Raw genomic sequence first — 15,300 nt, 5'->3', positions numbered from 1 at the left:
TGTCGCTCTCTCTCTCTCTCTGTCGCTCTCTCTCTCTCTGTCGCTCTCTCTCTCTCTCTGTCGCTCTCTCTCTCTCTGTCGCTCTCTCTCTCTCTCTCGCTCTCTCTCTCTCTCTGTCGCTGTCTCTCTCTCTGTCTCTCTCTCTCTGTCGCTCTCTCTCTCTCTCTCTCTCTCTCTCTGTCGCTCTCTCTCTCTCTGTCGCTCTCTCTCTCTCTCTCGCTCTCTCTCTCTCTGTCGCTGTCTCTCTCTCTGTCGCTCTCTCTCTCTCTCTCTCTGTCGCTCTCTCTCTCTCTGTCGCTCTCTCTCTCTCTCTCTCTCTCGCTCTCTCTCTCTCTCTCTGTCGCTGTCTCTCTCTCTGTCGATCTCTCTCTGTCGCTCTCTCTCTCTCTCTCTCTCTCTGTCGCTCTCTCTCTCTCTGTCGCTCTCTCTCTCTCTGTCGCTCTCTCTCTCTGTCGCTGTCTCTCTCTCTGTCGCTCTCTCTGTCGCTCTCTCTCTCTCTCTCTGTCGCTCTCTCTTTCTCGATTGTCTGACTACACTCACAATATATGGTTTCCTTAATTGAACCAAACGCACACCATTGATTAAATGATTCCAAAGCTAAGGAAGCACATCCGAGATACAATTTAAACAAAACTTTATAATTGGATTGTGATGTTATGCTGTCAGCAATAATGGACATTGTCATAATTCTTTACAATTTCAGAGTATTATTTCAACATCATAGTGTGAAAAAAAAAAAGGGAAAAAAAATCAGGAAAATTGAGTTTTAGACTGCACTGCCATTTTAAGTGGTGTACACTCACCCTGCTGAGAGAGAACCTACCTCTCCAGCTTTGTCTACGTCAGAGCCTGGAGAGGTTAGAGCAGCGATTTCACTGCTGCATACGAGCATAGCATACTGTATAACATCTCTGTAGAGAGTTGTAGCCTACATTCAGAGATGCCAGTATGATAAGTGAGACGAGACTAGCTTAACCACCCTGCTCAGCTCCTGGAAGTGTCTGTTTTAACTTTAGGTGTGATTTTTATTTTATTTTATTTGGATCTCTTTTAGTCCCCATTTGGACTAATCTTCCAAGAGTCCTTAAACATTAAAATACAATTTATAATACGAACACATTTTCACATATAACACACTATTACAAACATACATAATATACTAACATAATGACCCAATAAATACTCAATCTAAAGAATATTGATTCTTCATCTACTATAGTCCCACAACATTATTGCTCTAAATCGAAATGTTCTTTTGCCTATTTCTCTTTTCTGTCTGGATAACGCATAGATGGTGGACAATCTATTCCTAGTATTTACGGAATGTCTGTCTCTTACCAACTGAATACCGTTGTGGGCTAGGGTTAGGGTTCAGGTTAGGGTTAGGGTTCAGGTTAGGGTTCAGGTTAGGGTTAGGGTTCGGGTTCGGGTTCAGGTTAGGGTTCAGGTTAGGGTTAGGGTTCAGGTTAGGGTTCAGGTTAGGGTTAGGGTTCAGGTTAGGATTAGGGTTCAGGTTAGGGTTAGGGTTCAGGTTAGGGTTCAGGTTAGGGTTAGGGTTCGGGTTCGGGTTCAGGTTAGGGTTCAGGTTAGGGATCAGGTTAGGGTTAGGGTTCAGGTTAGGGTTAGGGTTCAGGTTAGGGTTCAGGTTAGGGTTAGGGTTCAGGTTAGGGTTCAGGTTAGGATTCAGGTTGGGGTTCAGGTTAGGGTTAGGGTTCAGGTTAGGGTTCAGGTTAGGGTTAGGGTTCAGGTTAGGGTTCAGGTTCGGGTTCAGGTTCGGGTTCAGGTTAGGGTTCAGGTTAGGGTTCAGGTTCAGGTTAGGGTTAGGGTTCAGGTTAGGGTTAGGGTTCAGGTTAGGGTTCAGGTTAGGGTTAGGGTTCAGGTTAGGGTTCAGGTTAGGGTTCAGGTTCAGGTTCAGGTTAGGGTTCAGGTTCGGGTTCAGGTTCGGGTTCAGGTTCGGGTTCAGGTTAGGGTTCAGGTTCGGGTTAGGGTTCAGGTTAGGGTTAGGGTTCAGGTTAGGGTTCAGGTTAGGGTTCAGGTTAGGGTTCAGGTTAGGGTTCAGGTTCAGGTTAGGGTTAGGGTTCAGGTTAGGGTTCAGGTTAGGGTTCAGGTTAGGGTTAGGGTTCGGGTTCGGGTTCAGGTTAGGGTTCAGGTTAGGGATCAGGTTAGGGTTCAGGTTCGGGTTCAGGTTAGGGTTCAGGTTAGGGTTCAGGTTAGGGTTCAGGTTAGGGTTAGGGTTCAGGTTAGGGTTCAGGTTAGGGTTAGGGTTCAGGTTAAGGTTCAGGTTAGGGTTCGGGTTAAGGTTAGGGTTCAGGTTAGGTTTAGGGTTCAGGTTAGGGTTCAGGTTAGGGTTCAGGTTAGGGTTAGGGTTCAGGTTAGGGTTCAGGTTAGGGTTCGGGTTCGGGTTAGGGTTCAGGTTGGGGTTCAGGTTGGGGTTCAGGTTAGGGTTCAGGTTAAGGTTAGGGTTAGGGTTAGGGTTCAGGTTAGGGTTCAGGTTAGGGTTCAGGTTCGGGTTCAGGTTAGGGTTAGGGTTCAGGTTAGGGTTCAGGTTAGGGTTCAGGTTTGGGTTAGGGTTCAGGTTAGGGTTAGGGTTAGGGTTCAGGTTAGGGTTAGGGTTAGGGTTCAGGTTCGGGTTCAGGTTAGGGTTAGGGTTCAGGTTAGGGTTCAGGTTAGGGTTAGGGTTCAGGTTAGGGTTCAGGTTAGGGTTAGGGTTCAGGTTAGGGTTCAGGTTCAGGTTAGGGTTCAGGTTAGGGTTCAGGTTAGGGTTAGGGTTCAGGTTAGGGTTCAGGTTAGGGTTAGGGTTCAGGTTAGGGTTCAGGTTAGGGTTAGGGTTCTGGTTAGGGTTCGGGTTCAGGTTAGGGTTCAGGTTAGGGTTAGGGTTCAGGTTAGGGTTCAGGTTAGGGTTCAGGTTAGGGTTAGGGTTCAGGTTAGGGTTCAGGTTAAGGTTCAGGTTAGGGTTCAGGTTCAGGTTAGGGTTCAGGTTAGGGTTAGGGTTAGGGTTCAGGTTAGGGTTCAGGTTAGGGTTCCTAACCTGAACCCTAACCCTAACCTGATATGCTTCACAGGTGTACTTCACCCCTTTATCATCTTAGACCTAGTGGTCAATTTAAACACATCTGTCTTGGAGAGGACGCTAGGAAAACATTTGGTCAACAATAATGTGGGTTATAAAGTGGAAAACTATGAGCAAACATTTCCCTTCATTTACAATGACACATTAGTTGATATGTTGGTCTTGTATCTGTCAATAAAACACATTGATTCTTTATCCCCTCCTCCCTCCTCCCCCCACCTCCCTGTGCTCCCCTCCTCCCACCTCCCTGTGCTCCCCTCCTCCCTCCTCCCCCCCACCTCCCTGTGCTCCCCTCCTCCCTCCTCCCCCCCACCTCCCTGTGCTCCCCTCCTCCCTCCTCCCCTCCACCTCCATTTGCTCCCCTCCTCCCTCCTCCCCCCCCACCTCCCTGTGCCCCCCCCCCCCCCCCCTACCTCCCTGGGCTCCCCTCCTCCCTCCTCCCCCCAAACTCCATGTTCTCCCCTCCTCCCTTCTCTCCCCCACCTCCCTGTGCTCCCCTCCTCCCTCCCACCTCCCTGTGCTCCCCTTCTCCCTCCTCCCCCCACCTCCATGTGCTCCCCTCCTCCCTCCTCCCCCCCACCTCCATATGCTCCCCTTCTCCCTCCTCCCCCCCACCTCCCTGTGCTCCCCTCCTCCCTCCTCCCCCCCACATCCATGTGCTCCCCTCCTCCCACCTCCCTGTGCTCCCCTACTCCCACCTCCCTGTGCTCCCCTCCTCCCTCCTCCCCCCCACCTCCCTGTGCTACCCTCCCCCCACCTCCCTGTGCTCCCCTCCTCCCTCCTCCCCCCCACCTCCCTGTGCTCCCCTCCTCCCTCCTCCCCCCCACCTCCCTGTGCTACCCTCCCCCCACCTCCCTGTGCTCCCCTCCTCCCTCCTCCCCCCCACCTCCCTGTGCTCCCCTCCTCCCTCCTCCCCCCCACCTCCCTGTGCTACCCTCCCCCCACCTCCCTGTGCTCCCCTTCTCCCACCTCCCCGTGCTCCCCTCCTCCCTCCTCCCCCCCACCTCCCTGTGCTCCCCTCCTCCCTCCTCCCCCCCACCTCCCTGTGCTCCCCTCCTCCCTCCTCCCCCCCACCTCCCTGTGCTCCCCTTCTCCCACCTCCCCGTGCTCCCCTCCTCCCTCCTCCCCCCCACCTCCCTGTGCTACCCTCCTCCCTCCTCCCCCCCACCTCCCTGTGCTCCCCTCCTCCCTCCTCCCCCCCACCTCCATGTGCTACCCTCCTCCCCCCACCTCCCTGTGCTACCCTCCCCCCACCTCCCTGTGCTCCCCTCCTCCCTCCTCCCCCCCACCTCCATGTGCTACCCTCCTCCCCCCACCTCCCTGTGCTACCCTCCCCCCACCTCCCTGTGCTCACCTCCTCCCTCCTCCCCCCACCTCCCTGTGCTCCCCTTCTCCCACCTCCCTGTGCTACCCCCTCCCTCCCCCCCACCTCCCTGTGCTCACCTCCTCCCTCCTCCCCCCACCTCCCTGTGCTCCCCTTCTCCCACCTCCCTGTGCTCCCCTCCTCCCTCCTCCCCCCCACCTCCCTGTGCTCCCCTCCTCCCTCCTCCCCCTCACCTCCCTGTGCTCCCCTCCTCCCTCCTCCCCCCTTCACCTCCCTGTGCTACCCTCCCCCCACCTCCCTGTGCTACCCCCCCCCCCCCCCCCACCCCCCCGACAGGGAAGGCTATGACTACTACCACTACTTCTTCATGGTGACCAACGTCCTCTTCTACGTGAGCTCAGCTGTCAACCCAGTCCTCTACAACCTGGTCTCAGCCAACTACCGGGAGATCTTCTTCAACACGCTCCGCTGCTTCTGCGTGCCGTGTCGTCGCAAGAAACAGAGACGTGTTCTGATCAGACACTCCACCAGCATCTCCAGTAACCACACCTTCTCCTCCAACATCATCAAGGAGACCGTCTACTGACCACCCCCCAAAAACCACACCCCTGATAACACCGTCTACTGACCACCCCCAAAAACCACACCCCTGATAACATTCCATTTCAGAACTGCAGTGTATGGAATCTATTACTCAGTAGGACTCCATGTATGTTTGATGGGGAGCCTGGTACTGTGAATCACTGACACGTTGTGCCACAAACACAAAAAAAATATCCACAATTTGATATATTGGTGCAATCATCTGAAAGAAAGAAGAAATGGGGTGAAAAAAAGAAAGATTAAGGGCGTAGATAAACTCAAATTACAAAATTACATTGGTTTCCTGTAAGCAGTCTATGGACAAGGTATGACAGCAATCCATGCTCTGGCTTAGTTTTCACATGCTAACATTTTAGCATTTGTGGCACAAATCCCATTCAATTCATGGGAACGATATTAGCATTTGTCGTGCATCATGTTCAAATCATATGTGTGACTTTGTTGAGATACACAATCAATTTTGGGCACTTTTGAACATGATGCGCAAAAAAATGCTAATATGGGTCTGATGACTGCGGAAACAGTGGCAGGGCAAAAGCATGAATTTATGTAATACCTTGTCCATATGCTGCTTACAGGGTAATCAAACCAACATGTTATTTTGTAATTTGGGTAAACCATTCCTTGGAGTGTTGGATATAGTAGTCTTTAGCATTGTAAATATTGTAAACATGTATGTACATTCAGATTTTTATAGAACTGTCAATGCATACTTGGTTTTATTCACATACAGTACTTTACAAAATGATACGATGACGATGAGAACAACCTGCACTCATCAACATATGTCTGGATCTTTGAAATATGAGGCAAAAAATTATATTCTGTGAAGTTTACCAGGAAGTGACTTCCCCTCAGCCTTGTTGTTTCTGGACTTTGTGGGCTTTTTGAATGACCTTCAATGGGTAAAAAGTTTGCGCAATGGTCTTCAAGCGCAAAAACTTAGTACATTTATCCAAAAACACTAATGTATTTTTATCTATATATCTTAAATGCATTTTCACAAATGTTATGACATAATCGTGAAGCCCATTCAAAAGGTAGGACACATGATACTAAAGTAAAGTGGAAAGGGCAGTAACTGGGTCTATTTTTTAAAAGATACAGAGAACGATTGTCAAAAATGATCTGCTGCGGATGTAACGTCAGGATAGAGTATTGATCATAATAAATACCTTGGCCTTGTTATTGTCTGCTCGGACTGTGAATGTTAACTAAAATACCGAGAGAAGATCTACTATTTCATGAAGAGGGAAAAACAGATGGCATTCACAGCTAATGGGTGATCGGCTGTGGTGTTGAGCCCTGTAGGTAGTTCTAGAATGATGACTCCTGACCCTTTACAGCTTTTGAGACACTGCTGTTGGAATATTTAAGACGTACCACACCACTGCACAATAGGTCACTGTGAATCCCACTGTGATTCAACACATCTTTAACTGTGTTTTATTTGAGATGAGACTGTTTGAGGCTTGTATAATATTAACACTACATTGTCTTCTGTACTTAGGCTATGACCTTTGAACCCATAACAAATTATTCTTTAACATCTGATCTTGAGAGTAATGCTGTAACAGAGCCAGCAAGGGGATGAGAGTGGATGGCATGAGCAACATCCAAGATGGCGTTACAAGACACTCAATGGGACACGATATGGACTCTGGTCTTTGAAGCCTGGAGAGGAGAGAGCTCTGTAGCTGACCTGAATGTAATCCACAGCACCCTGTCATGACCACTGAGAGTCTGTGCAATAACATTGTGTCACATGGACAATGACAAAACGAGTGAGAGATAAAATAATGGATACTGTGATTTAGACTCTGAACACACGATTACAATGAATAAAAACACTGAAAGAACCAAGGTTGATTAACGTGGATGCAGGAAATAGATAAGATTTGTGGGGATGAAAGAGTTGAAATAAGTGCATTCTCCTGGAGGGAGGGAGGGAGTTAGGGAGGGAGGGAGGGAGGGAGGGAAGTGGCACTCTGAAGAGTCCATACGTCAGCATCCACTTCAAGGATGAGAGAGAAACCGAATACAATGAACCAATGCTCTTGGAATTCAATGAGGTATTGTAGGCTACGTAAGAGGGAGAGGAATCCATTCACGAGTAAGGGTACCTGTCCTGGATCTGAGAGGGTAGAGCATCTTTATGGTGCTCCTCATGCTGAGAGGAGAGGAGAGGAGAGGAGAGGAGAGGAGAGGAGAGGAGAGGAGAGGAGAGGAGAGGAGAGGAGAGGAGAGGAGAGGAGAGGAGAGGAGAGGAGAGGAGAGAAGAGAAGAGAAGAGAAGAGAAGAGAAGAGGAGAGGAGAGGAGAGGAGAGGAGAGGAGAGGCTACGGTGTGTCACATCTGCAGGCTCTGATGGAGACAAGAAAAGCACTGAGAAAGGCAGGCCAAAGGAAGGTCTGTTATGACAGCGTCACACAGCGTCACAGTCACTGACTGCTGTCTCACAGAGCGCTGATATTCCACCTCAACAGCTTTTAGTTTGACAGAGCGCCTCCAACAACATTGGACATTTTAATATACAACTTTAAAATAAGAACTGAGTGTGTGTACGTGCCTGCTGCCTGCATGGTGCCCGAGTGTGTCAGAAACCTCTATGCCTTTCATAAGTGTGTAAATGTTTCCATTTCCTTCGCTTTGATGAAAAATATACATTGGCAATATTGCAGCTGCATTTGCCTACAATAAGTTTATTTTTAGCCAAGGTATCTCTTGACTACAAAGGGTTTTACGAACAATACAATGCAATGTACTCATAAGGAACACCAATACACTTTTGTATATAGCCATGGATGTAGATTGTAGAGTTCCCACAAATATAGTCAAAGACATGACATATGTCGTGCTTTGATGACAGTGTAGTGCAAGGCTATGCTCAGGACATCTAGCTCAAACTGCTTCTGACAGATGCTGATGTTGTACGTATTCATGACGTTTATCAGAGCTTGTTGCTCATGGTGTACACCCCCTGCTGCTTACACCCCCTGTTGCTTACACCCCCTGCTGCTTACACCCCCTGCTGCATACACCCCCTGCTGCTTACACCCCCTGCTGCATACACCCCCTGCTGCATACACCCCCTGCTGCATACACCCCCTGCTGCTTTTCACCCCCTGCTGCATACACCCCCTGCTGCATACACCCCCTGCTGCTTACACCCCTTGCTGCTTACACCCCCTGCTGCATACACCCCCTGCTGCTTACACCCCCTGCTGCTTACACCCCCTGCTGCTTACACCCCCTGCTTCTTACTGTAAGTCATGTGCTCTATGCCGACAGTGATGACTTTGTTATTGTTTGTAACTTGTGATATTTTTATTAGGGACAATGGAGGAATATTTCTGCTATATGTCAGTTATATTCTGTATAGATGGTTCTGCTATCAGGTCTATACTGTATAGATGGTTCTGCTATATGTCAGTTCTATACTGTATAGATGGTTCTGCTATCAGGTCTATACTGTATAGATGGTTCTGCTATCAGTTCTATGCTGTATAGATGGTTCTGCTATATGTCAGTTATATTCTGTGTAGATGGTTCTGCTATCAGGTCTATACTGTATAGATGGTTCTGCTATCATTTCTATACTGTATAGATGGTTCTGCTATCAGGTCTATACTGTATAGATGGTTCTGCTATCATTTCTAAACTGTATAGATGGTTCTGCTATCAGTTCTATACTGTATAGATGGTTCTGCTATCAGTTCTATACTGTATAGATGGTTCTGCTATCAGTTCTATACTGTATAGATGGTTCTGCTATCAGTTCTATACTGTATAGATGGTTCTGCTATCAGTTCTATACTGTATAGATGGTTCTGCTATATGTCAGTTCTATACTGTATAGATGGTTCTGCTATCAGTTCTATACTGTATAGATGGTTCTGCTATCATTTCTATTCTGTATAGATGGTTCTGCTATCAGTTCTATACTGTTGTGATGGTTCTCCTATCAGTTCTATACTGTTGTGATGGCTTTGCTATATGTGAATAAAATTGTGAATATTGTGATATCATTTGGCTCGATCTTTGGTTCATGATCTTCCAGACACACACATACATACAAACACACACACACAAAGACAAACGTACACACACACACATACAGACACATAAATACACACACACACACACACACACACAAAGACACACCAAAGCACACGCACCATTTAGCACAGATGTGTCTGACCTTTCTAAAGTGTACCCTTGTGGATTATCACCTCTGCCTTATAAAGGAGCTGTCAATCACTGGGGTCATGGGACAAGCTGAGATAAGAGTCTGTTCTTCATCCACCTAGCCCAGTCTGTCCTTCATCCACCTAGCCCAGTCTGTCCTTCATCCACCTAGCCCAGTCTGTCCTTCATCCACCTAGCCCAGTCTGTCCTTCATCCACCTAGCCCAGTATGTCCTTTATCCACCTAGCCCAGTCTGTCCTTCATCCACCTAGCCAAGTCTGTTCTTCATCCACCCAGCCCAGTCTGTTCTTCATCCACCTAGCCCAGTCTGCCCTTCATCCACCTAGCCCAGTCTGTCCTTCATCCACCAAGCCCAGTCTATTCTTCATCCACCTAGCCCAGTCTGCCCTTCATCCACCTAGCCCAGTCTGTTCTTCATCCACCTAGCCCAGTCTGTCCTTCATCCACCTAGCCCAGTCTGTCCTTCATCCACCTAGCCCAGTCTGCCCTTCATCCACCTAGCCCAGTCTGTTCTTCATCCACCTAGCCCAGTCTGTCCTTCATCCACCTAGCCCAGTCTGTTCTTCATCCACCTAGCCCAGTCTGTCCTTCATCCACCTAGCCCAGTCTGTTCTTCATCCACCTAGCCCAGTCTGTTCTTCATCCACCAAGCCCGGTCTGTCCTTCATCCACCTAGCCCGGTCTGTCCTTCATCCACCAAGCCCGGTCTGTCCTTCATCCACCTAGCCCGGTCTGTCCTTCATCCACCAAGCCCGGTCTGTCCTTCATCCACCTAGCCCAGTCTGTCCTTCATCCATCTAGCCCAGTCTGCCCTTCATCCACCTAGCCCATTCTGTTCTTCATCCACCTAGCCCAGTCTGTTCTTCATCCACCAAGCCCGGTCTATCCTTCATCCACCTAGCCCAGTCTGTCCTTCATCCACCTAGCCCAGTCTGTTCTTCATCCACCTAGCCCAGTCTGTCCTTCATCCACCTAGCCCAGTCTGTTCTTCATCCACCTAGCCCGGTCTGTCCTTCATCCACCTAGCCCAGTCTGTTCTTCATCCACCTAGCCCAGTCTGTTCTTCATCCACCAAGCCCGGTCTGTCCTTCATCCACCAAGCCCAGTCTGTCCTTCATCCACCTAGCCCAGTCTGTCCTTCATCCACCTAGCCCAGTCTGTTCTTCATCCACCAAGCCCGGTCTGTCCTTCATCCACCTAGCCCGGTCTGTCCTTCATCCACCAAGCCCGGTCTGTCCTTCATCCACCTAGCCCGGTCTGTCTTTCATCCACCTAGCCCAGTCTGCCCTTCATCCACCAAGCCCGGTCTGTCCTTCATCCACCTAGCCCGGTCTGTCCTTCATCCACCTAGCCCAGTCTGTCCTTCATCCACCTAGCCGAGTGTTCCCTTCATCCACCCAGCCCAGTCTGTCCCTCATCCACCCAGCCCAGTCTGCCCTTCATCCACCTAGCCCAGTCTGTTCTTCATCCACCAAGCCCGGTCTGTCCTTCATCCACCCAGCCCGGTCTGTCCTTCATCCACCCAGCCCGGTCTGTCCTTCATCCACCCAGCCCAGTCTGTCCTTCATCCACCCAGCCCGGTCTGTCCTTCATCCACCCAGCCCGGTCTGTCCTTCATCCACCCAGCCCGGTCTGTCCTTCATCCACCCAGCCCAGTCTGTCCTTCATCCACCCAGCCCAGTCTGTCCTTCATCCACCCAGCCCAGTCTGTTCTTCATCCACCCAGCCCATTGTACAGTATTGTGTGTGTTGTTGAAAGTCCTCAACTTTGTCATAACTACCTCTGTGTGAGGAAGAAAGGAGCTGTAATGAGCTGTTTTTAAGGCATTGTACATGCAGTCAGCTGCCAAGAGCTTAAATTTGAATTTTCTCTCAAGTATTGAAAAAAGTGCTTTCCTTGTTTCGCTAGTCTATCCTATACCATTCTGTCTGAGTCACTATACTGTTAGTCACGGTACGCTACATGACCAAAATTATGTGGACACCTGCTCATCGAACATCTCATTCAAAAATCATGGGCATTAATATGGAGTTGGTCCCCCTTTGCTGCTATAACAGCCTCCACTCTTCTGAGAAGGCTCAGGGACATGCTTCCATTCAGCCACAAGAGCATTAGTGAGGTCGGGTGTGCAGGCCAGTCAAGTTCTTCCACATCGATCTTGACAAACCATTTCTGTAGGACCTCGCATTGTGTATGGGGGCACTGTCATGCTGAAACAGGAAAGGGCTTTCCCCAAACTGTTGCCACAAATTTGGAAGCATAGAATCGTCTAGAATGTCACTGTATGCTGTAGTGTTAAGATTTCCCTTCACTGGAACCAAGGGGTCTAGCCCGAACCACGACAAACAGCCCCAGACCATTACTCCTCCTCCACCGAACTGGCGTTATGCATTCAGGCAGGTAGAGTTCTCCTGGTTTCCGCCAAACACAGATTCGTCCGTCGGACTACCAGATTGTGTAGCGTGATTCATCCCTCCAGAGAACGTGTTTCCACTGCTCCAGAGTCCAATGGTGATTCATCACTCCAGAGAACGTGTTTCCACTGCTCCAGAGTCCAATGGTGATTCATCACTCCAGAGATAGTGTTTCCACTGCTCCAGAGTCCAATGGTGATCCATCACTCCAGAGAATGTGTTTCCACTGCTCCAGAGTCCAATGGTGATCCATCACTCCAGAGAACGTGTTTCCACTGCTCCAGAGTCCAATGGTGATCCATCACTCCAGAGAATGTGTTTCCACTGCTCCAGAGTCCAATGGTGATCCATCACTCCAGAGAATGTGTTTCCACTGCTCCAGAGTCCAATGGTGATTCATCACTCCAGAGAACGTGTTTCCACTGCTCCAGAGTCCAATGGTGATCCATCACTCCAGAGGATGTGTTTCCACTGCTCCAGAGTCCAATGGTGATTCATCTCTCCAGAGAACGTGTTTCCACTGCTCCAGAGTCCAATGGTGATTCATCACTCCAGAGATAGTGTTTCCACTGCTCCAGAGTCCAATGGTGATCCATCCCTCCAGAGAACGTGTTTCCACTGCTCCAGAGTCCAATGGTGATTCATCACTCCAGAGAACGTGTTTCCACTGCTCCAGAGTCCAATGGTGATCCATCACTCCAGAGAACGTGTTTCCACTGCTCCAGAGTCCAATGGCGGCAAGCTTTACATCACTCCAGATGGTGAACTTATGCTTGTGTGCTGCTGCTCGGCCATGGAAACCCATTTCATGAAGCGCCCGACGAACAGTTATTGTGCTGACGTTGCTTCCAGAGGTCGGTAGGAACTTGGTAGTGAGTGTTGCAGCCAAGGACAGACGAATTGTACGCCCTTCAGCCCCCGGCGGTCCCGTTCTGTGAATTTGATGAACTGACTTGTTGGAAAGGTGGCATCCTATGACGGTGACACGTTGAAAGTCACTGAGCTCTTCAGTAAGGCCATTCTACTGGCAGTGTTTGTCTATGGAGATTGCATGGCTGTGTGCTCGATTTTATACACCTGTCAGCGACTGGTGTGGCTGAAATAGCCGAATCCACTAATTTGAAGGGGTGTCCACATACTTTTGTACATATAGGGCAACTCCCACTATAAATGTAACATACTGTATAGAGAGTGAAAAAACATATACATGTCTCAGACATTCCCACTACAGAAGCCAAGTGACAGCTTGTATAGCGTTTTTCCAACAGCAACTGCAATTTGCACAGAATCCCAATTTAAGATAGCTTTCTGAGGGTCCAATCATGATGCAGCTCAATGACCATACCATTTCACCCATATGTGCTCACCCAATTCCTTCTTCCTCTCCACCTCTCTCTATCCATTTTTTTCTCTCTCTCTCTCTCTCTCTCTCTCTCTCTCTCTCTCTCTCTCTCTCTCTCTCTCTCTCTGCCTGTCCTCTCTCTGCTCTCTCTCTCTCTGCCTGTCCTCTCTCTGTTCCCTCCCGCAGGACCTTGTTAGGGCTCAAGTAAACCATTAATGCTCTGCCATTCTCTCTTTACCCAGAGGGTTCTGATGTATTCTGTTTGCTAGGTGTCTGCAAACACCACAGCCGCACCACAACCTCCAGCCTCTAATCGTGATTCTGCTGAAAGGCAGGACTTGACCTACAGTATGTGTTGGGGTGATTGCACAAATAGAAACATGTGGATTAAAACAGCAGGCATGGCCACCCGGGTACCCATTGGGCAAAAACTTTAATCAACGTCATTTCCACATCATAAAAAATAAAATAAAAATGTGATGACGTTAAATCTACGTGGAAAACTGATTAGGATTTGCAAAAAGCCATCAACATAAGGGTATTTTGTATTATTTTATTTCGTAACTTTTAACCTAGATCCAATGATATGGTGACATTTGTTTGGTTGATTTCATATTGAATTCACGTTAGTTGACAACTCAACCAAATTGAAATCAAATCTAGATGTTGAAAACTAGATCTGTGCCCAGTGGGTAGAGGTCACCTCCATGAACAGCCTTCTCTTCTCATGAAATCATGCAACAGGAATCATAATCTCCTCTCATTTCTGCTCTGTCACCCGCTTGGCTACTCCCATTGAGGGAGGGAGAGGAGCTTACAGGATTCCTGCCTGGCAGGTGGAGTCCAGAAGGAATAACTTGTAGTCTACAAGGCAGACATAATGATTCACTACAGCCAGGTTACGGTGATGTTGTTCTGAAGTTGGAATCCAACGGAATGTCTATTCCTGTAAATCTCCCTAACGCTCTCTAGCCATGAATGATGCAGTGAATAGCTATCAGATGACCGCAAGAGTTAAGGAATGAATATAAAATATAAATATAGAAAAGTATCATGCTTCATCTAAGACACATGTGTAGAAGATCATAGATATCACCCATAGAAAAGTAGGTGAAAGGTAGGTGCTATGTTTCGTGTTGATGGTAATGCACACCAGTCACAGTAGGGAGCACAATGTACTGATAGGTATTGCAATTCTCTTTTCACCGGGCGGTAAGCATATAAGGGAATTCATGTGTAAAACTAAAAGGATATAGCATGTGGATGCTAACCAATCAGATTGAAAGGCAAGCTCATCTTGTCATATCACAGTTAAGTATGTCTTTCATCTTGTCCCACAGTCCAGAGATAAAAGGTCACAGCCAGGTAATGTTTGTTTCCCCAATGACAGTGCTAAAAGCAATACTGTTTTCCATTTACTTACTCTACAAATGGCACCATTGGTTTTGTTCTATGCTTTTCTCTCCCCATTGCTCTCTCTGTCGTCAGTGTTTTTTTTTTTTAAAGTGGACTGGATTCATGGTTGCTGAGTGAGCGTCCTCTTCCTCTCGACCAGACTTTCTCTGGTGCCGGGAACCCGGAGCAGCCAGGCAGAAAATGCTCTCAACACACAGAAGGAAAAGAGAAATAAAGTACTGAGTGATATGAAGCGTATAAACCCCATGTTATTATCCAATCACTCGGGGCTGTCAAACTAACACAGGGGCAACTAGTTTTAGCTCTGGGGAATTTGCTCTGCAAAATTGTTTTTAAAAGAAACATTAGAGCTCAAACCAGCTTTCCCACAGATTTTTTTGTACGGAGCTCCTGTCATTCTCATTATTCCAGACTTTGGCAAAGCAACAGAGGCATGCCCAGGCAGTGGACTGGAAGAGTCAAGTTGGCAAGCCAAGGAGGGCATTCCTTACTTTCTTCCCTTTTCTTTCACTAGGGGGTTTAATGGCGGAGGCTTAGTGGAAAGCCACATAAAGGGGCTCAGATATCCCTGGAGACGTCTGAAGATAGGTGAGACAAGCAGCCCACCTATACGGACCAACCGATGTCGCCGCTTACTTTTGTCGCAGCATGGTAGATACCACTTTTATTAATACAGTCGAATAATTAGTCGCGTAATCAAGCAGGCGAAAATCTCCACACGACACACACACCGAAACGTAACATCACGCTTCATTAAACAATAGAACCCATCTCTTACACTATACCGATTAATTATTGTATATTGTTGATTTGATAATCAGCCAGTCTCTAAACATTGTTCCCTGTCCCCTTGTTTGTTTAAAGGGTTTCTCCTTTCATCTCACAATGTTATCCTGGCTAACATTTACATTATGCAAATGTG

The 15,300-nt window shown here is 48.2% G+C and overlaps 1 protein-coding gene across 1 annotated transcript in view; it reads left to right on the top strand.

Annotated features, from left to right (window-relative positions):
• Positions 1 to 4,980, top strand: part of LOC120061701 (neurotensin receptor type 1-like) — a 54,772-nt gene extending 49,792 nt beyond the window's left edge. The window contains exon 4 of the mRNA XM_039011596.1: positions 4,731 to 4,980. Coding sequence (XP_038867524.1) covers positions 4,731 to 4,980 — 250 coding nt within the window. The remainder of the gene's footprint in view (positions 1 to 4,730) is intronic.
• The last annotated feature ends 10,320 nt before the right edge of the window (positions 4,981 to 15,300 follow it).

This window comes from Salvelinus namaycush, chromosome 16, assembly GCF_016432855.1.
Source record: "Salvelinus namaycush isolate Seneca chromosome 16, SaNama_1.0, whole genome shotgun sequence".
Classification (NCBI taxonomy): Eukaryota; Metazoa; Chordata; class Actinopteri; order Salmoniformes; family Salmonidae; genus Salvelinus; species Salvelinus namaycush.
Note: the sequence above shows the minus strand (reverse complement) of the source record. Positions and strands in the feature narration are given on the sequence as shown.